General features: G+C 49.6%; 5 protein-coding genes across 5 annotated transcripts; 1 reads left to right on the top strand and 4 right to left on the bottom strand.

The window, feature by feature from the left end:
• Window positions 1-637: 637 nt before the first annotated feature.
• On the bottom strand, window positions 638-1,714 carry N7520_009747 (uncharacterized protein; the record flags this gene model as incomplete). Its single annotated transcript, XM_057143681.1, has 4 exons — window positions 638-745; window positions 804-988; window positions 1,048-1,146; window positions 1,198-1,714. The coding sequence occupies 4 exons, from the start codon at window positions 1,712-1,714 to the stop codon at window positions 638-640; spliced, it is 909 nt and encodes a 302-aa protein (XP_056992969.1).
• A 756-nt stretch (window positions 1,715-2,470) lies between these two features.
• On the top strand, window positions 2,471-4,269 carry N7520_009746 (Carboxylesterase type B; the record flags this gene model as incomplete). Its single annotated transcript, XM_057143680.1, has 4 exons — window positions 2,471-2,678; window positions 2,751-3,073; window positions 3,130-3,438; window positions 3,505-4,269. 4 exons carry the CDS (start codon window positions 2,471-2,473, stop codon window positions 4,267-4,269), a joined length of 1,605 nt encoding a protein of 534 aa, XP_056992968.1.
• A 12,538-nt stretch (window positions 4,270-16,807) lies between these two features.
• N7520_009745 (uncharacterized protein) lies at window positions 16,808-17,401 on the bottom strand (the record flags this gene model as incomplete). Its single annotated transcript, XM_057143679.1, has 1 exon — window positions 16,808-17,401. The coding sequence occupies one exon, from the start codon at window positions 17,399-17,401 to the stop codon at window positions 16,808-16,810; it is 594 nt and encodes a 197-aa protein (XP_056992967.1).
• Window positions 17,402-17,861: 460 nt separating this feature from the next.
• On the bottom strand, window positions 17,862-18,200 carry N7520_009744 (uncharacterized protein; the record flags this gene model as incomplete). Its single annotated transcript, XM_057143678.1, has 2 exons — window positions 17,862-17,976; window positions 18,118-18,200. The coding sequence occupies 2 exons, from the start codon at window positions 18,198-18,200 to the stop codon at window positions 17,862-17,864; spliced, it is 198 nt and encodes a 65-aa protein (XP_056992966.1).
• A 6,889-nt stretch (window positions 18,201-25,089) lies between these two features.
• Window positions 25,090-25,671, bottom strand: N7520_009743 (uncharacterized protein; the record flags this gene model as incomplete). The annotated part of the gene is made up of 1 exon (XM_057143677.1): window positions 25,090-25,671. One exon carries the CDS (start codon window positions 25,669-25,671, stop codon window positions 25,090-25,092), a length of 582 nt encoding a protein of 193 aa, XP_056992965.1.
• Between the last annotated feature and the right edge of the window lie 331 nt (window positions 25,672-26,002).

Genomic DNA, 26,002 nt, shown 5'->3' with positions numbered 1-26,002 from the left:
AAAGAGTCCATGCACTCTGCGAAACCTAAGATGAAGATAGAAGAGCTGAAGTGCTTACATCAAAAGGTCAAGATTGGATTGATATTGAAAGCCATTTGCAAACTAAAACAGACAGGATTCGTCAGAATGACTAGTCTATCTTCGAAACTTCACAATAGGGCCAAATGCTCGTCAAATGTTCTTGCAAATAAAAAGTAATGTGTAGCGTTCAGACTTGTATGAACACGATGACGCGTTGATTAGATGTGCTCTATGATTGAGCTTGTCTTACGACTAGAAAAATTAATACCCCAGACTTCGTTTCCACTAACAGTGACTTCTCAAGTGTCGTGGCGTACCAATTACAGTTTCAGACTTTTGTGTAGACTAGGGACTGAGAGTTGGACTTTTACGTCAATTGTCGGAAGTTTGATCCTCTCGTGCTACTTAGAAACCGAAACAGAACTGGAAACTTTTCAATAATTGTATTATGATTGCAATGCACGCAGCTTGTCGCTAGAGAAATCGAAAGGCAGATGGACCAACTACGATAGGCATTGCCGTCCTTACTTAGCAACCATACATGCTCCTCATCTTTTGCATGGAACAATCTGCCTTTCATCGACATGTTGACTGGGTTGAATTGGAAATGATATTCTCATTCGCGATGAGAATGGGGTTCGATTCGATGATGCACGATTTTATTCGTCAAATTGACAAGCAACTTCAACTCTTCTGGGTGTAGCTTTTGCTGAAAGAGGGTTGTCTGGGACATCAGCCTTGATACGCTGAAGAAAGGGGGGGGGGGGGGGGGGGGAACTCACCTGCAAGATCTTTTCCAAAGAGCATGTTTCAAGCTGTTCAGGTAGATTTTCAATCTCGACAGGCCACTCATGCGTCGGATGGCATTTTCCCATCAGCTTGATTACAATATCCGCTAAAGCGGACTGCTTCATTGTCGCAGCATTCATTTCTGGAGCATCTATCTCGCAGCTGTCTTCGACACCAACTGGTAAAATAAACGATTAGTTTAAAGACTGAACCCTGGGGTCAATCTGGTATGCGTACCTATCTTGACCATGCCCGACTGAGTGAAATAAATGGTATTCATTGTCAAAGTGGCGAGCACCCTCCCGCGTTCAGCCAAATATTGGATTCCTTCGAGTTCTATTCATAATCAGCGATCGCTATGGCTGTGATACAACATGTTATCTCCACTTACTGGCTTGACAATTGCAACGATCTCACTCGCTGTGATCACGAGCATCGATGCCAGAATATAAGCGACGGACAGTTCCACATGCTCCCAGACCAAAAACACCGAATCACCATGATAATAGCATCCAAGTAAGGACCGAAAAACGGGGTGAGAGATGCGATTCAGCGTCCGTTGTAATCCAAGGTCGGAGAATGCTTGCAGCTCCACTTTCCGAACTTGGACAAGTCTGCCTTTGTTTTCCTTGTATCGAGCCAGCACATATGGATGATCCAATTTGATAGTTGCAATGGGCTCAAACATTCTCCATGGATCTTCATGCAAGGCTCCCGAACTCGAGCGACAATTATCGGTATCAAGCGTTACAGTCTTCTCCTTGGTTCTCAAAGGTTTCGGGAAAGCTTGATTCACCGTACATGTCTCAGAGACAGTTGTACAAGACTTTGAATCAGCTTGAAGGGGCGGTGCTTCACTAACCCATATGGTAGGGGGTCTGCGGTTCTGCTTACTGGCGCTCATATTTCCAGGCGTGCACTTCCAATGAATTAAACTTGGAACATCAGGTCATCTGGGTAAAGAAAAGCTTCTATCGATGAGGGAAGTGAACTTCTTATACACAAGTGCAGAGACGAAGACTTGACATCCGTCTTCGTTTATCAACTCCATCTCTGCCGTAAATTTTTTTGCGTAGATTTTTTGAGGCAGCATGCGCGGTTCAACCTCAACGTCAATTTGACCTCAACACAAAGTTAATCTCAGCAAAGAGCTTCAACGTCAACACCTAGACCTGGGTCGCTAGTCATATCACACTTTTTCTCACCAAAAGTGAGCTTTGCGTAAATAGGTGAGAATGTTTGTACTACGTTGACAGCGTTGCAAAATGGCGAATCTGTTTTTTGGCACACAGCGTCAGATAAAAGCGGCAACACCCAGAAGTTTTACCTCTGAATTTGCACGTTTCTCTTTGGCATCTTTGTTGCTTATTTTTGGGTCATTGGCAGCACAATTTCGGCATGAATTTATTCATTTCTCCCCGCAGCACTCTTTTTACGATTTTGATATGTACCACGGCTTGCTTGGGAGCACATCTACAAGCAGACAATCCTGTGGTTGATTTAGGGTACGCACAATATCAAGGATATTACAACAGCACGTCGAGACTGAATGTTTTTTTGGGGTAGGTGGCTGATTACGCTTATCTCAAGAATTCCACAGAACACTGACCCATCCCTGCTCGTTGCCAGAATTCGATATGCGACCCCTCCGGTAGGACGAATGCGATGGCAAGCTCCGCAGCCTCCTGTTATCAACCGGACCACTATCATTCGTGCAACTCATCAGCCGCCACTTTGTCCTCAATCAGGCGCCGCTCAGCTTCCTAAAGTCTATGGATTTAATTCCGACTTAGGTGACGAGGATTGCTTATACCTGAACGTCTTCGCGTCACCAAGTGCGCGGGATCTCCCCGTTCTTGTCTGGATTCGTAAGTTAATTCCCCTCCCCATATTCATCGTGATTATAACATCCAACCCAACCGGACTAAAATGTGAAACAGATGGTGGGGGCTATGGTCTATCTGGGGCGGTTCACGACCCAAGTGGATGGATCAACACTAATGACGATGGATTTATTTCAGTCATGATTCAATATCGGTTGGGCGCATTTGGTTTCCTTTCTTCTGCAGATGTGGCAGAATACGGTCAAACAAACGTTGGCCTACTGGACATGCGTCTCGCTCTTGAATGGGTGCAGGCACACATCTCTCAATTTGGTGGAGATCCACTTCGGGTCACGATAGGCGGCGAGTCAGCTGGGGCAGGCGCAGCAATTCTCCAAGCAATGGCTTATGGTGGCCGAGAAGACCATTTATTCAACAATGTCAGTGGTATCTTGAGCTACATCTCACATCGACCAACTAATTCTGACTTAATAAGATCATCGCATCAAGCCCCTACATTGCGACTCAGTATCGGTATGACGACGAAGTGCCGACAAAATATTATCGAGCATTTGCAAGACGAGCAGGCTGCCTTGCTGGCGACAAAAGAGCTGACGCGCAGACATTTGCGTGCTTGAGGAACGCCGACACCAACACCTTACAAAATGCCAGCGGGGCTGTCTCGGCCTCGGGGGCCTGGGGAACCTTTGCTTTCTTGCCTGTTATTGATGGACATTTCATTCGAGACCTTCCATCAAAGCAGCTTCTCGAAAAGCAAGTCAGCGGCAAACGCGTTCTGTCCGGTGTAAGTCACTACTCATGTCGTGTAGGGAGAGCCTCAAGCAATTTATAAGTTGCTGACTTCTCGCAGAATAATGCCAATGACGGTATTCCCCTGAGTCTTCCGTATGTGGAGACCACTGCGGATTTCAAGGCCTATGTGAAAGACACGTTTCCGCGTTTCATTGCCTCAGACGTAACTCATTTATTGAAGATTTATGGGTTCGCATCGTCCTCTTCCGATCCGTTTGGTCCTCTCTACGACACTCTTGGCGACCGTGGGCTCACCGCGGTGAATCAGTCCGAGTTTGCGACCGGCTACCAGCAGACGGTGTTCAACATTTTTGCTGAAACATCCTTTGTCTGTCCTTCTTACTGGTTGGTGGATGCTTTTTCCGGGAATAACGCAAAAGAGAGTTGGAAGTACCAGTACTCGGTCACTCCGGCATATCACGGTGCAGACTTAACAGCTTATTTCTCTGTAGATACAGCAACACCAACAAAAGGCATAAGGCATGCTTTCCAGAAAATGTTGGGAAGCTTCATTATCAAAGACTCTCCAGTGATCTCTATTCAGGACGCCAAGGGCAATGCAAGTGACGCCATCGTGCCTGAAAATACCGATGGACGTATCCTTTGGCCGATGTGGAACTCTTCTTCCCCAATGATGATGGACTTGAATACAACCGGAGGGAGCTTATTGTACAGAAATGTCACTGGACATCTCGCTTATTGGCTTCGTGAAGATCCGGGGGTCGTCAATCACCTCCGCCTAGCCAATGCAAATTTCTGGGAAGGGGGACGGGGTGAACGATGTCGGTTTTGGAGGGAAGTCGGTCCGCGCGTACCTCAGTAAGTAGACCCAAGGAGATGGGCTATAATGAGTAATGTGTGAGGTTCTACAGGATTGAGATAGAAATTCGAACAGTCATGTATTGAGACATATGAGGCATATTTACCTGTTATCAATTAATAACCCGTTACATGAACATTCCGTCAAGCCGGCTGTTTGTGAAATGGCTATGTAAACGAGACAACATATTCTGTGTCTTCTTCAATCCCAGTCAATTATAGCTTCGTGACTCAGCACGCGAAAATGGGATTCTACTAGTACAGTACCTCAGCGAAAGTCAAATGAAAGAATCGCCCGCAGAAGATAGTACCTGGCCTCTGGGGCTAGAGCCCTTGATCCTAGATGAAGCCATAAATTGTCCCAGGAACAAATGACCAGATTCTAGGATAAGACTTTGCTTTTTAACATCGACTTATTTCACGGTTTTAGCTACCAAGTCTTCCCATCATGATAAATTTTTTTAAGGAGCATCAGCGAAGAAATGCGCATGTCAAACTCTGGAAACAAATACTGTGAAGCAACATTCACGATCTGCATTTGTCTGTGCGGCATTTGAACTCAGAAATGCTATGAACAAAAGACGAGTCTATGGACTCTAATTACTCGACTAGGGGTTGATCATTTTGCTAGCATATAAAATGAAACTCCCAAGGCCTTCGTTTCACGTTTCTCAACATAATTACACATCACCCCTCATATCTCGTCCAATACATCTATCTTCACCACCACCATGTCACTCGCTTTATCCTACCCTAACCCTCCACTGGAGCAACAATTCTCAGCCCGATGCGCTCCAAAAGTACCTCTGCACGTGCACGACGGAAATCAGCACGATACATGGAAGACACACGCCCTTGATGCTTGCCGTGCAAGCGGGGGATCACGCGGCAGTGGATCTTCTGTTGGAGTATGATAATCTTCGTGCCTCTCAATGCAATGCTTACGGTCAGACTGCGCTGTCGATGGCTATCACGCAAGGCAGTGTTTCAATCGTACGACAGCTGCTCCGTCAGAAAGATATTGAGTTCTAAAGTCAAGATCAAAAAGTCCAGCAGCCACTCCTGGTGGCTTTGGAATACCAACAGTATGAGATTTTGAAAATCCTCTTGCGTGATCGTCGGGCCAAAATCAACCAGAAGGATCACCGCGGCCAAACCATCCTGCACCTGGCTGTGATGTACGGAGACCTTCATGCTGTTGCAAGCCCTGCGAAAGGGGAGCTGATTGATGTCGATTGTCCCGATCATCTGGGAGAGACGCCCCTCATGTTGGCTGCGAAGCTCCATGCCTGCGATCAGCCCAACAACGTCAAGATCCACAAGTGTCTGCTCTCGCGGTCCAAAGTCAGGGTCGATCGAGATCAAGGGGTCAATCCAATCTTTCGCATGCCGTGAAGACTTTCAATATCGAGCTGATCGAGTAACTCGGCTTCGTTTGAACAAAAAATGTGAGGTGTCGATGGAATCACTGCGTTACCTCGAGTGAGAAAGCAATTTGCGACCGTCAGAACTCGGTTGCCTTAAGCCCGCGTGCCACGATGCAAGTCACATTCCTGCTCCAAACATGTGCGAAGGGCAATTATGAGATAGAGATTTAGGTCAGGCAGGCCATGATACATTAGCAATTGAGAATGTTCTTGAGACATAACTTTATTCCCAGCTATCAGGTGTCTTATCTATGCGCTCGCAGAGAACATATTATGGGCAGCGTATGTACACTAGCTCGCTATCAATATCAAATGAGAAGATAAAGACAAGTTTCTAGAGCTAGTTTGTAAGTCTGGTCAAGGATGAAGTTCCATGGCTCCTGGTCCAGGATGTTACATCGACAGTGGGTCTTGCGCCACATGGCAATTTTAGAAAGTGATCGACGCCTTCCTTGAGAACGGACTGGCGCCTGATTGGTCAGGTGTGTTGGGGTGAGTCATGGTGGACTGCGGACACCTCACCAATCAAGGTTGTTAGAAAGAGCGCAGCGGGTCCGTGGCCGGTAAGTTCGAGCGGTAGGAGCAAGGCCCGCAGATCAGCCAAAGTCTTGCCCGGGTACTTACCAGGGTAAATGGAAAGTTACTCCTGAACTCTCAAGTTTGCCCTGCCACGCGCGTCGATAACAGAGATGAACAAGACGATACTTTGTAGTATTCGTAGCAATTGATTGACCTTATCCGAAGTTTACCTTCTCATCAGGAGTTTACCAATGGCCAAAGCATTGTCAGGAAGAAAGTGCATATGAGAGGTGGAAAGTGGGACGGCGAGATCGAAATGATCGGCCGGCACCTTAAACCTTAAGTAGCACGTGGGTTGGTCTAAGGTCCAGTCCTTCGTGCATCTTGCTGAATACCACTGTTTGGTTTCTCAGAGTCTGGCGAAAACAAGGAAAACGTGCGCTGCAGCTGCTCATGATCGATGCGCGACACTAATGGCAATAGTACCCATGACTGCACTTGCGGTCATTGCGTTTAGCCTTCTTTGAATATTGTATTGTAATACATCTATCGCAACTTGCAATGTAACGCAATTTCATTGCCACAGCGATCGTATCCATGGAATCCATTGCATCAATTCTGGTACCCAGTTGCCAATGTAACCCATCGCGAGAAATGAACAGTCTACATGGTCGGTGTGATGGAACCAAGGGCTAGTTACCCCTGGCAACATGGCCAACCACGGATCCATGGGGGGTGTGTCTCCTGGCCAAAGATTTCCATGTAACTTTTCCAATGCCCTCCCAAATCAGTGGCCGTTGCTATGAATTTGCGCAGGGGGTATCTGTGAAGAGACGTAGCCGACTTGACATAAAAGGCGCGAGATTTCCGGCCCAAAATAAATCAGGACTTTCCTCCTCACACTCCCGTGTGTCATGGTTTCCATCTCTTGTCTGCAGGCTTGGGGGTCTCCGTGGCCACGGGTCCGCAGTACAAGCTCTGCGTCACCAAACATGCTTCGCAGGATAGGTCTGCGTTATCAATATGCCTCGCAGGAGGGCGCTGCGAGAACAAGTCCACCCCGCAGGATAGGTCTGCGTTATCAATATGCCTCGCAGGAGGGCGCTGCGAGAACAAGTCCACCCCGCAGGATAGGTCTGCGTCATCAATATGCCTCGCAGGAGGGCGCTGCGAGAACAAGTCCACCCCGCAGGATAGGTCTGCGTTATCAATATGCCTCGCAGGAGGGCGCTGCGAGAACAAGTCCACCCCGCAGGATAGGTCTGCGTCATCAATATGCCTCGCAGGAGGGCGCTGCGAGAACAAGTCCACCCCGCAGGATAGGTCTGCGTCATCAATATGCCTCGCAGGAGGGCGCTGCGAGAACAAGTCCACCCCGCAGGATAGGTCTGCGTCATCAATATGCCTCGCAGGAGGGCGCTGCGAGAACAAGTCCACCCCGCAGGATAGGTCTGCGTCATCAATATGCCTCGCAGGAGGGCGCTGCGAGAACAAGTCCACCCCGCAGGATAGGTCTGCGTCATCAATATGCCTCGCAGGATAGGCTCTGCGTTAGCAACTGTTCCTCGCAGGATAGGCTCTGCGTGATCAACTGTTCCTCGCAGGGGGGCGCTGCGTTACCAAGTGAACTCCGCAGGGGGACGCTGTGATGACAATCGAGACCCGCAGGAGACCGCTGCGTTAACAAGTTCTCCGCAGGGGACAGCTGCGACACCAAGGGACTCCGCAGTACGATGCTCTGCGAAACCAAGTGCTCCGCAGGGGACAGCTGCGAAACCAAGGGACTCCGCAGTACGATGCTCTGCGAAATCAAGTGCTCCGCAGGGGACAGCTGCGACACCAAGGGACTCCGCAGTACGATGCTCTGCGAAACCAAGTGCTCCGCAGGGGACAGCTGCGACACCAAGGGACTCCGCAGTACGATGCTCTGCGAAACCAAGTGCTCCGCAGGGGACAGCTGCGACACCAAGGAACTCTAGCAAAGTGCAGGCACCTCTACGTGGTGCTAGGGACCAGTATTCAACTCTCGCTCTGCAGTTGAAGAAGCCAAGACCTGCGCCAACATCGATAGTTCACTTGTGTAGGCTCAGGCCATGGGCGAAGAGACTGGCAGTAGGGCCAGGAGAGCGCATTCAGAGCCTGTTTTCACTTCTAGATAACGTTGTATAGAGAACGAACAAACCCAGAATTTTGCTCTTACCGAATTCGCCGTGCATTGTAGTATCAAGTCCAGAATCCGATCTCACAAGATGTATACACACGTAGAGCATGTATACACACACATCCAGGCTGGTCGCTCGGTCAAAGATCATCACATTTGGGCAAGAACGCATTATTCACGTGTGTCTCAGAAGTCTGGAAACCCAAGATGACTGTTGAGGTTGGCTTTGGTGGTGACGGGTAGATGCGGTGATCAATAGTCCATGGTGGCAACCAGCCTGCTTCGGTGATAGTTGACTGAGCGTCGTGAACCGTTGCATGAGCGTGCGTAAATAGTTGAGTCTGCTCTGATAAATAGTTGAGCCGAGCCTGGTAAATAGTTGAACTGTTCTCATCAACAGTTGAATGAGCGTGTGTAGACAGTTGAGTCTGCTCTGGTAAACAGTTGAGCCGGCTGTCTAAACGGTTAAACGGCTTCCTCAACAGTTGACCGGCTTTCCAAACAGTTCACCGGCTTTTTAACAGTTGGCTATGCTAACAGTTGAATGAGCGTTGGTAAACAATCGAGCACGACTTCATGAACGGTGACCAGCTTGAAACGGTGACCAGCTTGAAACGGTGACCAGCCTGGAAACGGTGACCAGCCTGTAAAATCGTGGCCAGCACTGAAGACAATTTGTCGATGATGACGGTGCCGATGCGTCGATGAGCAGACTGTCAATGGAGTCTGGACGCGTCGTTGTCAAACGGGGTGAGGCGCTCAGGCGGTGTGTCTTCCCTCGCGCACGCTCCGTCCGACTTGGAGGAAGATCCCGCCCACAGCACTGTATTTCTCTCATAGGCCAACAGTGGTTGTCAAGTCCTCCCGGACAAGTAACAGAGTTTTGACATACGGTCGATAATTATATTCCATACGGAAAGCTACATCACGTCAAAAATCCCAGTAATCTACACCAAGAATCCACTCGGCTCAAACTTCCCGATATATATACCACATGTGTACAGTATATGACACCTCCAATGAACGAACAACATTTTTTTTTAGCACTACGTATACTACTGTATGACATCTAAATCGCATGCGTGACTGGGATTTCTAGCGGTCTCACAAAAATATGACCAATAAGTCTACTACACCAGTCTCCTCTGAGTACGACTGCGACACATCATGAGACAATTGGGATCAAGTTGATTCAAAGTCGACCACGTATGATACAAACATGAAACTAATGCTCAGCAGCCCGACCGTTGAGTCCCACATCACTGCGCGTGAGCCCTAGATCCGATGAAATGACACCATTCACATCCTTTGTGTACGTCTACGTTGCGAGCTTCCCCTGTCCCACACACTGACAAGGCTACCATCCCGGCCATCGAACGCTATGATATACCGCATGTGTTCCACAAGCAGCAGTCATCAGTCTACGAAAAGGATACATTATCGAGTGTTATCAGGGAATTACGCAGGCGGTTGAAAAAGCAGCATGCAGGACGAAAGCATAATGAGCCCTGCATCACCGGCCTAGACTTTGCCCAGCATGACGAGCACTCGTCTTAGAACTAGATGAAAGCACTTGAGAATGCCACGAAAGAGCCTTGCAGTCTTGCTTCGTGAGTCAGCAGCTCACGCGTGATTCGAAGCCTTGTGGGAGCAATGCATCGCAAGACATCAGCTACACAGCGACGCAAAGCTGCCCATCGGGATGAAAGAGATAGCTACATGATTAGATGCTCAAGACTGCGATGTGGACGCGTGCCGTCATGATGCAACGTAGAGACGGCGAGCTCGCATCTCACACCACATCACTGTAGCGCAACTCCCACTGTTGTACCTCAATGACAGGCAACGGAGCTAGATATCAAGCACCAATGCGCAAGACCCCTTCTTTGTTCTGCCATGGCAGTTCGACGGGTAGCCTTACACAATGATAGCTTCCTCTTCATAGATCCCCACACCTAGCAGACTGAATTCCTGGGCAAAACCGATACCACCGAGAACCAAATTCTCTGAACTTTTCGATTCGCCAATAAAATGGGCATGGATTTTTGGAAGCTCAAATCGACTTCTCTTCAGCAGCATCGGGGCCGTAGCACGTGTCACGTGACAGCCGTTTGAGAGGACACAAGCATTTCGAGACCTCCAATCACTTTGAATAGCTCGAGCAGAACCGCAATTTGACCGATACTGGGAGGGACGGCGGAATTTGGTTATCTGAGACCTCCCAGACCTCAGAACGACTGACAAGATCAGTACGGAAGGCTTCTGAAGGGCTTGGGTTGAGCCAAAGTTGCCGAGCTCGCAGACTGCACTGCATAGCTGGGCAGATGTGGCTTCATCTCACCCACCCTTGAACATGTCGCTCCACCGACAAAAGACCAAGTATCAGCGGGCGCAATGTCATACGTGCCGCATGATAGTTACGTCCAATCAGCCCATGAAGAGAGCACATCCATCAAGATTCTCATTGCATGAAATGAATCCCTTTGTTGAACCTCTACTCAAGTTTCGAGTATCGTCTTCTCTCGACCGGACCGAGGACATGGTGACGGCATCTGCTTGCATGTCACCGCAAATGCCGACTGGATCAGCCTGGAATGCATATTCGCTCGACTACTGCAGTGTACGTAGATCGGTAATAGTCGGTCGCGCAGCAGGGAGGCAGGGTCGCCAAGAATGATAAACATTCGCAAGCTGAGCTGCTTGTCGAGCAAGAATGTCGAATGGTGTCGGCACTCGCACCCTCATGGATGGAAATCAGCCTGGTGTCTCCAAAGCGAGAGAGGTTGGACTGGCGTTCCCGTCCACAGTCTGACGCGACGACAAAGGCGGTGAGGCCGTCCCAGACGCGCGTTGCAGTGTTGTTTACGCGACGTCCGGCGGAGTTGGTCTGCACATGACAGTGGCCCTTTGAAATAAGTCAGTCGACATCGGATCTCACCGCTTGTAACACTCGGCTTTACCTTATGTTTGATCCTCTGATGAAGTCCGGTAGATATTACAGACCACGCAGTTGCTCTGACGGTGTCCAAGTTTCGACTCAATCAATGCTCGCTCTAGTCAATCTTTCAAGATCGCGCTGGGCCTCTCTCTCTTTCTCTTAGTTGATATCAGAGCTGTAGCCGACAAGAAAGGCTATGAAGCATACCTCGAGCAGAGGTATTTTCCCCCTAGTCCTAATCGAACCACTTCCACGAGCCGAATCCCACATATCAATACCCACGAGCCCACTCCCACGAGCCGCTTTTCACGTACCGATGCCCACAAGCTAACTTCCACAAGCCGATTCCCACAAATCGATGCCCACGAGCCAACTCCCACAAGCCAACTCCCACAAGCCAACTCCCACAAGCCAACTCCCACAAGCCAACTCCCACAAGCCAACTCCCACAAGCCAACTCCCACAAGCCAACTCCCACGAGCCCATTCCCACAAGCCAACTCCCACAAGCAAACTCCCACAAAGCTGACTCAAGACCGACCAAGTCCAGCCATGGCACTGACTTGAACCAGCCAACCGTGGCGGTCAGTCCTTCGTGAGCATGTCGCTCAGCATGCCCTTTCGTTTGAGAAACCGACAACGCGTACTTTGAAATGAGCTGCATATCCGAAACAAGGCAGTCAAATGCCCGCGACGGTGATGGCGTGCTTTGGGTTTCATCGAGACAAAATCTGTTGGGCATACGTTAGCTCACAGATCAGAAAAGGGACCTTTGACTCACATTTATCCGATGACTGATCAGCATTTTGACTGGCGATTGGAGGGTGGATTAAGGGTGCAGTCAAATCGAACAAACTCATTCTGGCACTGCCCAATCGCCAGGTGACCTTTTGGAAAGCCTGGCAAAAGAGCCAATGCTCAATATTTGGGCTTGAGGGCCGACGGTATTTGTGATGATCCCCGTCTCGGATCCCCACCCCAGTTTACGTGATGAGGGCTGCTACCGGGAAAACCAAGCAGGAGTGCATGGTATATAGGTTGTTCGCCATTGATCACCCGGCCAGCCATGTGTAGTGTGAATGCGGTCTTCATAATTGGCATCTCGGTTGGAAGTTGGACACTGATACTCCCAAGTAGTCGGCATTGGCGAGGGATACTCGGTGTCGGCATTTGACCTTGAGGCGATGGCGGAACTGCCATTTCACCGCAATTGATTGCATGCCGCCGAGCTCGCGTGTCCATGTCGAGACGGCATCCCCGTCACTCGGTATGCTCAAGCGAGGAGCCCATGTCTCTCGCCAAATGGGCTGGCCGCATTACCGGATTCATCGAAGAGATTGCTACACTGATCGTGCTGATCAAGCGTGCTGCAGTCGCGCCGATTTCTGAGCAGCCTAATACCACAGACTTTCGTCTGCCACTGCTATGTTCATGTCGAGTGATGATCTTCCCCGCGGGAAGGATGTGTTATTCGAGGATAGCGAGTATGTGCACATTGTGTCGTTACAATATAACGCACTTGACGGGTGACGGTTCAAAGACTGTTCCAAAGATGTCAGTATACATCCGGCGATATGGGGCCACTCACAATTTATCATCCTCGATCTCACAACTCTTCAGCCCGTACATATATTGCTCCACCATATCTCTTTGTCCATGGCGGAATGGGTTTGTAGACTTGTCTGGTACAGTGATATCATTTTCAACTCTCGCGAAATATTGGCCGAGTGTGCATTGATACAAGATGGGCTGCAAGGTGGCAGTCTGTCGTAGCCTGAAGCATGGATCATTTGCTCGACGTGTGCCTGAGGCATGTCCCACTGGGCACGGTATTAGTGACTGAATCAAGAAACGACCCCTGACTCACCTATCCAGGTACCGGGCTGACAGTTGTACCACCCTTGTAGTGTTAACCTGAGGCGGTTGAGTATGGATTGGGCTGGCCGCAAGTTCGGTGTTCAGCGCAGTCTCGTGTGGTATTGGGCTGGCCGGGACATAGCTGCACAAGACAAAGTTTTCATGCTGTCATATTTGAAAGAAGCCAGGAGAGGCAAAGTTTGGTCGGCTTGGTGGCCAGGTTCATAGGTGTCAAACGTGCGGGATATGGTGATGCGGTTGAGATTTGTGACTTTGACCCTAGCTGATAGGCACGAGTGATGGCGATATCAACAGCGTGACGGAGTTGGATGATTTCATCGTTCGGGAGGTGTATGATCCGTGTCAGTGAGCAGTGAGCACCGACACCGAAGATCAAAGGTTTGGTACTTATCTTGGGCATCAGGGGCCTGTGAAAACAGAGGGGTCTGTCCGCATATGATGCTATGCTCAAGATACAGGCTCGCAAATCCAGGTCGTGCCCATTCCTCCCTCGGCGATGACGAGCGCTGTATCAACGAGTCTGCCCAAAGCCGCTTCTATTACGCCACGCAGAACGGTTCGAATGACTTTCCTGGCCCAGTGGTAGCACCCAGTAGGGCAACACATGCACAATGGATCACGACTTTTGATGCGCTCAGGAGGCATAAATCTGGCGAGCTACCAATGGAGACGTCTCGCGCAGTTGTAAGAGGCAGAAGGGAACGCAACGATTGGTTAGCGGGGGCGATGGTCGCTTCATTCGTTGCTGGGCCGCAAAAACCAGGCTCTGTCGCTGACTCTCCACAAGATTGATGAACGATATGCCTGCGATCTGCTGTTGCAGACAGCCGCATATCTCTTCGAAAGAATCACTGTCGTCGAAAGCGATGACTCTAACCTCTGGTGACAATGGCTTCCACCAGATTGGCAGGGGGAGGAGCAAAGCAGAAAGCGACAAGCCTTGTGGCAGGTCTGATTGCTCCATGGCCTTCTTCTTGGACTGGTCCATGGCGATTGACGTCTGTCCCGAAAAGCAAGATCTGTCCACCCATCGGATGGACTTCCCGCATTCTTCTGACTCGCACCCTCCGCAGGTGAGGAAGCCGGTCCCACCATGAAAGGGTTCCTCGAAATCCACAGACTGAGGCTTCATCACCTTACCATGCACCGTGTGTTGGCGGCCGGTATATTGGTCGCATGGCTGCCTCAACTTCCCAGAGATATAGAGTGATGTTCTCAAAAAGGGGGCATCAGTGGGTGAGGCGAAAGAGTGGAGTGATCGGGCAAGCCTAATTCATGTCGACTTCTACACTTCGGCACGTTTTCCAAAGCGAGACACATCGCTTCATGGAAAAGGTGGCGACGGTGCAAGCCTCGTTCAGCTGCACGACATGTCTCGCCTTGTCTTGGCTAGTGACTCTGCAAGATAGTCAGCATGTGTCTCATAATGTGGGCTCACTCACGGTTTTGTTATCTCGTCTCACCCTGCACCAACGACGGACGACACTGCCAAGACAGTAAAAGGGTCGTCTTGGGGAGACAAGTCCCAACTCCAACCGACCCAACGCATGTTCCCTCTTTTAGGTCCATGAGGTCGGTTTGGTCTGTCTGTTCTCTAGCCACGATCATGGCTGACGATGAATAGGTGGTGATGGGGCAGAAGCACCGAGCAGGCGTACATATTTCAACCCTCATCCAGCCGCACGAGATCTGTGGCCGCGATGAAGTGCATGAGTAGTCTTGCTTGAGACACTATCAGAACATCATTCATTCAGGATAACGGCGACATGTGCACGGAAAGGGCTTAATGATGGCCGTGTTTGATCCTCAGAGGTCTCGCAGATGATCTCGCTGGAGGCACTGTTTGGCAAGCACATGACAACAGTGGAACTCATGTTCGTCTCATGAGGATTGTTATCGGTGTGACTGACAGGTAGTTGTATAACTTTGGAGTGCTGACTTGGGGCTGTGGTATAGACCTGAGTGGTCGTAACATGGGGAGTTTCAGCACTGGCCAACGGGTATGGGGCTAACAAGGGACTTACCTGCAGGATGCCTCATCTGCTATCTTGTGCTCAAGATGCTAGTCAGTAGTCACGATGTTAGCTCCACTCGACAAGGCACATGGATACAGCACTCACCAAAGGAGTGTCGCCAGTCAAGGCTCGAGCTCTGGCCCGCAGGCATGAAGACGGGTACAGCGGACTGAACCACCGGTGGGTAGAGAGAGGCAGGTGACTTGGTGGCTTGAATGGGCACAATGAATATCAATAATGGCAAGAGTCTGGGGTCAAAGAAAAGGGACTTATGAGTCTGCTGCAGGTAGGCATCTTGGTTTCAGCTTGACAGAATCCGTCGAATGTAGTAAGGAAGAGAATTGTTTCGACAGAGAACCAGGGAAGGAGGCCATATTTATAGGTCTTTTGACTGATCTTGTTACCGCCCGCTTTGTATTGCCGTGATGATATCTTTTCTGTCTATCGCTTTTTGGGGGCCATTGTTTTCGGGGGCTTCGAAGTTGCCTGTGCAAAGTCAGGCCTGTTGAACCTCGACTTACTGAAGTGACGGGCCAGACAATATCCAAGTACAGTCCGGTGAAAAATGAACGGTCATCTCAAGGGCGGATCAGGTAATTTTCTGCAATTTTAAAACAAGAAAAAATTATGTTATTTTTCTTGGTTATCTTTTATTTTATTTTTATTTGTCTGAAGAGCGTTGATCAACGTTCAACATTGTCTCAACGACCGTGCTTTCAACAGTTGAAACGGTGAGCAGCGATCATCGCTCGACTGCGACAGCATGCACCTTCATCACCATCTGCATTGGCTGTTGATTCAGAACAGAGGCCGAAGATTATGCTATGCTCTGAGTAAGTCGCCTTACTTGTTGATGATCGAATTTTCAGGGTCTAAACCTTCGCCCACTCAAAATATTTCCACTGGAGTGTACTGCAGCCATGCTACATTGATTGTCGTACTACGCCTCTTATTTTGACCCGCCCGGGACAACATACATCGATGATTGACACCACAAGCCGGTCTTCGGCCAATGCTAGTTGTCGGATTCAGAGAGTCTCGAATACTGGGTCCCTGGAACTACTGAGCTGAATGGTCAAGGGGCGCCCAAGGACTACGATTCTATACCTGATGTTTGTCTTTGCTGCTTTTCGGGACTGATATTATCAGAAATGCGATTTGCACACTATCCATTTGTACTGTACAGACAAGCCGATCGAGAACTAAAGTCGTTTTGAATGTATCAAGGCAAGACAGAATAGACACAGCCCATCTGAATGCAGAAAGCGCTAGGGACGCAAAAATTTCCCAGGTGCATTGAGAAGCTTCCTGAAGTACTGTATGTACTTTCTGCGAAAACAAATGTATTTCTCGACTTGTACCCAGATCACGCTAGTCCTTATCTTGAGTTGTTCGGTATGAAGGCTCATGAAGCTCGCTCACATACTCTATTTGCAGTATTAAATGGTATCTTCTTCTTCAGTATGTGTTCTTCAAATACAACATCGAATGATTCTGTTGACTCAAGCAAGGCCATATCTCCAGATGTCAAGAATGGATAATTGATATGACTGATGGAGGTTTTCTCGAGACCATCCTTTCTTCAGTCTCACTTTTCCCATACTCTCATTTGCCCCATTGGTATTCGAATTTCTTGAATTCGAATGGCTTGTATGCGACTGTGGAAAGGGGTAGCGCTTGTCTGAGGCTGGACGACATACTCAAATACTCTTCCATAGTCGCTATACATAATTCAGCAGCAAACGCTGGATATGCTTTCAAGAGATCGTAATCGATCCCCGGGGTCAGCCCTCCTTGAAGTTCTCGCAGGTTTTTCACAATCAGTCCCTTCGCTAGCTTCCTAATATCTCGGTAGTCGGCATTTGTTGAATATAGTTCCTTGATTGCCTGCGCCAAGATTTGCTTTTCGGAGCAATTTTCAAATGAATCTCGAAAGTTCTCCGCTGCTTTGATCTTCAGATCTTCGATCATGAAGTAATCTGCTTCTCCATACATGCGGAGATGGAAATAGCATGGGTGGCAATCAGTCAATGATTCGTCGATAGCGTCCATTTGCTCGCTGGAGCCTATTAGGGGGCCCTCGCCAGCTACTGAAGTCTTTTTGTTCACTGAAATTTGGTCCATAAGACTCGCTGTAGGTTGATTTGACAGTGACACAGTTGCACCAACGGCATTATCTTCAGCTGGATGGTTCTCCATGTCATCTTGGTTTTTTTGAGAGAGTCGCAAAGCTTCTTCCGAATACCATGTATCTGGTTCTGGTATTTATCGCTATCGCTTGGTAAAATCTGAACTTCGGCCGTATTATCTTTGACTGTGTAATCTCCAGTGTAAAGAAATTCTAGCATCTTCTCGACTAGTATCGGGCTTCGAGTGTCCAAAGTGATAGATCCTTGAGATTCCTGTGAGAGAGTCACGTAAGCTTCGGTCTGAAGGTTCCACAAGGTTCTGCCTGAATTCACAGTACCTCGAAAGAACCACAACAGGCTCTTTTAAAATACTTGGATCTGGGACACAGAACAAGCTTATGAGCTGGGAAGACTCTATCTTGGCAAAGAATCTCGAGATCGCTGTAATCGGGGTTGAGGTGGAGGCTTTGTGAAGATGAGCGGAACTCAAGAGTGAAACCATGCCATGATTCTAGATAAACTTCATATTCTTACCTAGCAATGACACCCAAAACGACATCTTGATGCTCTGTATGTTGCATCTTCTTTTGAATGACGGCAGTGGGCTTAGGGGGGTCAGAAGCAGGATCACTGTCCGTTGATGACCTTGATGAATTGTGTCTTCTGTTTCTTCTGTTAGCCATAGTTTGGAGATAATAGAAAAGACCAAATTTTATTCGGTTTAGCGGATGGAAGATGAGACAGCAAGTAAGCTATACGTCACTGAAAACTGCGCGTCAGATGCACAGCTGCCCGACCCCGCCTTTTGGTTGAACAACACCAGCAATTCGTGTTCGTGACTCACCGCTGGGCTGATAGGAGGGAGACATTAGGGATTCGATGTATCATATATCAGGCAATTCGCTCCGGTAAGATTCATCGTTGTTAGAAGGGGTGTGGGTCATCCCCCAAAGGCAGAAAATGCCAGTGAGGCATCTATTGACATGGTCATGTGTTAGCTTCCACCAAGGATATGGTCAGCAAGTAGACAAAGTAGTGGCTGGCAGGCTATATACTCTGACAAGTAGGTGCATAAGTAGTCTGCAGATACAGCACAGAAAGCAAACAACGTGTCACTGTTCTTGAGCTCTGGTGCCGGTTAAGAGCCCCAAACCGTCACTCGGATCTAAGAGCGGCAAGGTGATGGGATAGATCTCCGGATGCTCGAGGAGTCTCCAGCTCTTTTGTTTGACTCATTCGCAATGGGATGGAAAATTCAAGCTACTTTTGAAACCCAATACGGCAAAAAGGGTACAAACAAACAATACATTAACGCCCGGCGGCTGAGCCGAAAGGGCAACTATCACTGATCTACTGTACATGTCCATCTGTGTATGCTGTGTCTCCTGAAAGCCCATACAAAAAACCTTATAACATATAACATTTCCAGAAAGCAGTGTCGCAGCGAGTTTCTCGTGGGTTAGTAAGTGGGTTAGTAGGCTGGCTTGAAAGTGCTTCTCCAAGTGTTCAACATCCTATCTTCGGCAGTTGAAGCGCGTCTACCATGTGTAGCACGAGGTGGTGGGTAAGTAGGGTCGGAAGAAGGGGTGGGGGTTATGTTGGTCGATATGTTCAAGTGGCCTCGAGTCGGCCCGTCGCAATGGCGAAACGTATGGAGGCCCGTACTGCCTCTAGGTTTGGCGTCCACTTTTGATCATCAGAAGGCTGTTTTCCGCCCAGGAAGAAGGATATGTTTCCTCGGTGAGTCTGCGTGCATTGTAACAGTTCCGTCCGGTGTACAGTCCACTTCCGACATCGGAAGAGGAAGTGCTCCACGGTCTCGCTTGCTTGTCCGCAATCGCATTGATCCGTCTCTGCTACATTGATTTGATTGAGATACCCATTGAGCCTAGCCATGCCGGTTCGGAGTTGGGCCAGTACGCTCGCTTCTTTCCACGTTAGGCGATCATACAACTGCCGGGTGTGTTTGCCTGGCAGTGCGGTATCTACTCGTTTTGCGTGTCTTCCTATGTTCTCTGGTAGCTCACTGCTGGGGACTGCTTGGGACCGTGCGATGTTCAATGTTGTCGACTTCATCCTCGAGACGTGTTCTTGTGGGAGAGCATCTTCTTGAGTTGCAGTTCTGGCCTGTTCTTTAGCCAGACCTAATAGCTTGTTGTCGTCGGTAGTAGGGATCCAGTGGAACTCGATGCGGTTTCCATTCCTCCGCAACCTTCTCATCAACTTGTACATCTGACAAACAAACTCCTGGCCAGACTGTCGTCGGGGGTTTCTTAGCGTGAGCACCGCCGCCTTGTTGCTTGTGAGCAACGTAGTCCTGTAGTCCTTGATTCCCACTATCATTTTCAACACGTGTGCCATGGCTGCCAGCTCCGCAGAGAACGGGTTCTGCTCTGCCCTCGCGCCCAATGTGATAGAAAACGTTTTGAGCTTCAATTTTCGATTTCGAGGTGGCTGTTTCTCGATTGCGACTCCAAATCCCACCAGCTCGTTCCGTGCCGAGCTGCTGACCGCGATCTGCATCAACCCGCCCGCTTCAGTCTGGGGTTCATGTTGTCCGTCAATATTGGTCTGTACGCGTTCGTCCCATGGGGCCAACGTGAACGGGTCAATTGTTTCCAGTGTCTCCATGTCGATGTGCCTAAGCGCATCTGCCACTTGGTACAGCGGCGAGCGATGATATGGCCTGAACTTTCTGATCCGGTCTGTGCCTCTGCGGAGCGGGTTTGTTTCAGGAAGGGTATGCATGTCCGTCCACATTTTCACGGCCCGTCTCCAGAAACGGTTCCGCGCGGTGGCAATGTGGGCCTCCGCCTCCGCTACGCTGGTCGCGACGGTGAGGAATGTCCCCACAATGGCTTGTGCTCCAACTCTTTGGACTCGATTGATCGGCCCCATGGCCTTGTCCTTACACGCGTGCATCCAGACATTGGAGGCGTAGTCCACAACTGGCGCCACCGTCGATGTAAATAACTGCCGCGCCGTTGCTGGGGAAAGGCCGCGAAGTCGCCGAAGCTCCATCGCTGCCTCCAGGCCCTTGGACGCGGCCCTCGCCATATGTTCCTTGTATTTCAGTCTCGTGTCCATCAAGACACCCAGGATCTTGACGTGGCTTTTGGGTACAACCGTCTGTTCCTTGATGATAAACGACTCATGGTCCGATTTACGCATCTTGGGAGCAAAGTGTATGATAGCTGTCTTTTCCGCCTCAAAAGTTGCTCCACTTCTCCTTTCCCAATCGAGTGCCTCATTGATAATTGCCTCGATTCCTTGCCGGTTACTCTGCGCGGTTGGCCCGGTCACCCATGTGGTAAAATCATCCACAAAAGCGACCGCTCCTCCTTGGCTGTCAATCTGTCGTTGCACGAGGTCTGCGTTGAAGAAAAGGAATAGGATCGGAGATAGGGGTGAGCCCTGAGGCAGGCCAGCTTGGGGCAATCTTCGGGCCTCCGAAAGCTGCCCGTTGATCTGAATGGTGGCCGTTCGCTCTGAGCAGAATGCCTCGACCCACCGGAGCAAGTCATCTGGTATGCCTCGCGCTTTCATCCTCTGGAGTAGTCGTTCTTTGCACACACCGTTGTAGGCGCCTTTGACATCGAAGCTGATCAAACTCAACACCCGTCGGCCACGCCACGCGGTGTAGATCTGCTCTTGCAATAGCACAAGCGCTTGCTCCGCGGACCGTTGCTTTCGGGCGCCGAAGTGGCTGGTCGGGAGCAAGCCGTGTGTCTCCACAGCGTGCGAGATCCTTTCCGCAACCACCGATTCCAGTATCTTACCCAGCGTCGCGAGGAGCGAGATTGGCCTCCATGCCTTTGCAATAGTGTAATTTTCTTTATTCGGCTTCTTGAGCGGTATGATCTTCGCGTGTCTCCATTGTGTCGGTAACGCGCCTTCTCCCAGTGACGCCTGGAATAAATCGAGAACCCTGTGCTTGACAGTCGGCCATGTCATCTTCCAGACTATCGCCGGTAGACCGTCTTCACCCGGTGCCTTCCATGATTTAGCAGCAAAAAGCTGTCTTTCGATCTCTTCCATGCCAACCGTAGGCATCCTCACTGGCTCTCTCTGTGGTCTCGTCCCTTCGTCTTCAATCACGTCCGGTAGAGGGGGAAAGAATTTGGACAACAGCTCTTCTGCTTGCTCCTTATGGTCAGCGGTGGTAGTCCCATCTGCTCTGACGAGTTGTGGTAGCTTCCCGAATGCCGCGTCTTCTCCCGATTCCAGGTACTTAGCGGCTTTCCAGATATTGTCGTTGTCTGCGAGAAACTCATTCCAGTGCTTCTTCTTTTGCTTGCGGATGGCATCATGGTATTGTTTTGCCGCATCCTGGGCCATCTTTTCGAGCTGAGGTATTTTTCGCCCCGCCCGTCGCTCCGAGCGAGCGCGATTGCGCCAGTGTGTGTATATGTAACGGAGTTGTGTCAGGTCGGTTGTCCACCACCGCTTCGCGTGTGGCGATGGTTTCGCTCTTGGAGTTAAAGTATGCACTGCATCCGAGACTGCGGACATCAGTCGGTCGGTCTTCTGCTGCACTGTGCCTTCCGACGGAGTGGTGGCCAGGGTGCTCGCGATTCTAGTATTAATCTCTTTCCATGGCGCGTTCTTCAGAAGAAGTCGTTCCTGATGCTTCGGGGCTGACCACGGTGCATCGAACACCGTCTCAATCGTCCGGTGATCCGAGCCGTGCTCAGTCCCGTGTATTACACATTTGGTCATCAGGTCTGCCAAATTGTCGGAGGCCAGGACGAGGTCAATTGTGGACTCGCAGTCCCCATACTGTCCTTCGCCATGCCATGTTTTCGTGCCTCGTTTGAGCAAGCTACTAAGAGCAAATTCACTCATGAGGCCAATGATTGGATCCGCTTCGCCTTGTCTTCCCAAGGACACCTCGTCTCCGCCCCAGAGTTGGTCATGGCGGTTGAAGTCTCCCATAATCATGATGTCCACCACCGCGCCCGTGTCTCGCCGCACCATCGCAATTGCCCTTCTCAGGTGACCACACGCGTCATCCAGAGCCGAGGAATCTCCCCCTTCGACGTAGACCGATGCTATAAAGATCAGCCGTTCGGGTAGTCGGATGACCGCTGCCGTCAGATCCGGGGACTCAATGGCCACTTGCTCCGCTTCTACATCTTTGTTGACCCAAAGCATGCTCCGGATCGCCCATCTGCCTTCCCTCCAGGTGGAGGGTACCATCTTCGTCCATTTGTGATGTCCCATTGGGGTGGTCAAGAGTCGTCCCTGAATCCTCCTCGCCGGGGGTTCCTGAATCGCTAACGCCACTGCGTCCTTGGTTTGTTCGTCGTTCATTAAGCTTTCATGCACGGCACCCTGCTTCCTCACATTCAATTGGATTATTCGAAGTGTTTTATTCATGACGTGGTGGGTAGAGCTTCCGGCAATTCTTGCTAAACGACTCATGTGGCCCACCGCATGGAACACACTTTGGAACCTCTTGATCGCAGCGACTGTGGTGATGACCCTCCGAGGCGCACTTTGCGCACTTCTGGGTCTTCCGGCATTGGAATGCCTTGTGACCAATCTCCTGGCATTTATAACATTGCATCGGTCGTGGCCGATATTCAAAGACGCTGGTTGTCCCGGCAGATATAATATTGCATTGGTATACTAAGATGTAGTCTGTTCTTTTAAGCCAATACAACGGAGAGATGGGCAAATTCCCCCCCATGCTTTCCCAGCTCCTTATCCAGCTCACTAGTACTCATATTCCTAGATGTCCGTAGATCCTCTTGCCTTCAAGATCTTAGCCTTTGGGGTTCCAGCAGGACCGAAAACCTTCCCCCACACTCATATACCCGTTTGCTCCTTAAGCCCACCCTCCAGGCCAAGTTGCAGCTCTGCTAAGTCCCCTTAGGGTCACGGCATAACAACCTTCCTGCTTCTTGTGAACCGACATGCGCATCCGTCCTCTCGGGCTATACTGACAGTGTTGTAAGGATCTCTAGTCGGCAGCCGATGGCGACGCGCCAACCTTCTTCCTAGCCATCGTTGCCATAGTATACCTCAGTCCACAAGTTGGCGTGATTTCTTGCTTCCTGATACCTAGTATCCTCTCGTTCTCTAGGCCGACCATGTCTTGCAGATGGTCCCTTTATACACCCAAGCCTGCAGCGTATACTCTTTCCATCCACTAACCAAAGTATCCTCCGATTCGAGGTAGGGAGCCAGCAGCCGATGGCGATATACACCTTAGCCCTAATCCCACAAATCCAATTCTACCCCACAGGTGTCCTGCTCGACTTCGATCCGCGCCTCTGAGAGGCTCTGTGAACTCCCCTTGGGGTGACGGCATGAGAGGCTGTAACCGTTATCGTCGGATGGTTTTTAAATCGTTCCTGTGTGCCAAAGGGGCCTCGAGGTCGCTAGAATTGCGGTGGAGGCAGGCCGCAACATGGCGGACTCGTTTCCTCTGGTCGTCATTGCGTCTCTCATTGGCTCTGGAGTAACAAAGACTCCAGGTTCGTAGCTCACGCCTCGTACAGGCTGAGAAATCCGACTTCGTGGGCCTTTTCATCTGATGTGTATCATGTGTGTGGACGGCAAGTGGTAAATGAGATGTAGAATCATGGATCAGATTATCTGCGCGATCGCGATCGAGTATCCGAAATATTGTCATGGACTTGGAGCCAATTTACGTGGTGGAGCTGGTTCCCACTTTTTCCAGGATTCCGTCAAGTCTGGATCCGTGCCCCCCGTTATAATTAAATCCCCTGTACTATTGGTACAACCAGGTACGCACTATTCTGATATCAGAAATATGTACATAAGGGATTCAGGGGAAACCCAGACCAAGCCGAACATAAAGTCATACATGGCCAATGATGAGAAGGTGTGGTTGAGGGGCAACCATGAACCGCGGCATCATGAGTATGCAAGTACCGTCACACACGGGTATGATTTCACAGGACTGATCGTCGTCTCTGGCGTTTATGTCAAATCTTCCGATCAATCAGAACGGTCGTGGATATCTACCGGGTGATCGGAGCCAATCCACGGCAATCAAATGGTAGGAACAAAGCTCCCGACTTTCAAATCCGATTGGATATGAAGCAAGCCCCCGCCTTTCAGACCGCTTTTCGAAGTGGTAGGTGTAAATTACAATACAGCATTAAAACATAGCGGATGTATTTTACGGGAAAGTGCTGTAACATGGTGTGCCCCGCAATCCACGGCACCATCTCCAGCTACCTCCGACATTTCAGTCTCTAATCCCAAGTCATCATGTCATCGTGACGTCAAGTGGTTTCTTAGCACGTAGCGACATCGTAATATATTTATATAGCAGTCCAGATATGCCATCGCTCTAGTCTCTAGGTTTCAAAAATGAGTCATTTGCTGCTTGCTGTGTTGTGTTGCGGAACTGATGATTTCGCAAGAAGAAAGAGGTAATTTCATTTCTTACATACTGCAACTAGGTATTTCAAACTAACTTGTTAAACAGATATACTACCAATCTCAAACTAAACCGAAAGCACAGACGTGGCATGACCGTTCAAGTGAGGAAAGTTGAAAGAAGAAAGACGAAGATAAATTTTGCGTCCCGCAATATTTTGCAGTGCCTCGACAGGCAGCAAATGAATCATTTTTGAAACCTGATCTTATTGCACCGATTTGGTGATATACCAAAATGGCTTTGCTCGATGAAAGCTCAGTGTTTAGCGACTGTGACTTTTTGTTCACTTTCGTCGAGTAGAAAAAACATCTTGTAAAGCTCACATAACCAAGTTAGCCTTGTTACAGCAATAATCGGTGTGCTGCCACATGGCGCCAGTGTATGTCAGCCGAAGGGTGCCCAAACCTATCACACCAGGTATTCTGCTTATCTTGCGGCCATAGTTGATATCGGAAATCCTGGGCATCGTGTATAGTCGGATGAACCATTTCGATCTTTGCGACTCTGGGCCCCAGTTTTCCCTTCAGGATCGGCTCCTCAATAGTCTGGTAATTAGACCCACCGTAGGGATTGTATCTGTCTGGAGGAGGCGGTGATAGGACGGTGACTACATTCCCATCTTGCGCAATGTGATAGGCGAACATAGCAGATGCGCCTTTCATGTACCTGCTCCATTGCTTGCTTGATTTTCGGGACCATAAGCATTGCGGATGCTCATGAACCATCAAAGACCCCATTGCCGTAGTTAATGTCTGCTTTCCATTCCTATCGGCCCAGCTTTGTACAAGTTGACGGTATACTCCACTCCACATGACCTGGCATCCTGGTAGCCACTGACCGTCGTGGAATTGGAGGCAGATCTGGTTTGCTTCTTCGACGGTAAGCAATTTGCGAAATTCTTCGACCGAAGCTGACGAGCACATACGTATGTTGCTCTCAGAGCTAGAATCACAAATTTGTGAAGGAGTTAGGGCCGTTGGTCGTTGTCCTTAGGTAGAAAAGGTGCAACTGGATTAGATTGCTGGTTAAAATACTTTGAACAACGAGGAAGCGTATGATATCACCTCAGAGCAAGTCTTGATATGTCCATGTAATGATACGCTGCTATGACGATGACTTAAATTACAGCAATACAATTATTACGACAGGGGTTCTGCCATAGTTCTAAGGCGGTGAGCTAGAGGGGACAGCGGATGTCGGAATTAGTTTCTCCGGATCAAGAAGCAAGTACGGAGGTATAGCTGATTTCGAAAA

Source organism: Penicillium odoratum (genome assembly GCF_028828045.1).
Source record: "Penicillium odoratum strain IBT 22623 chromosome Unknown utg000006l_segment0_segment0, whole genome shotgun sequence".
NCBI classification, from domain to species: Eukaryota; Fungi; Ascomycota; class Eurotiomycetes; order Eurotiales; family Aspergillaceae; genus Penicillium; species Penicillium odoratum.
Note: the sequence above shows the minus strand (reverse complement) of the source record. Positions and strands in the feature narration are given on the sequence as shown.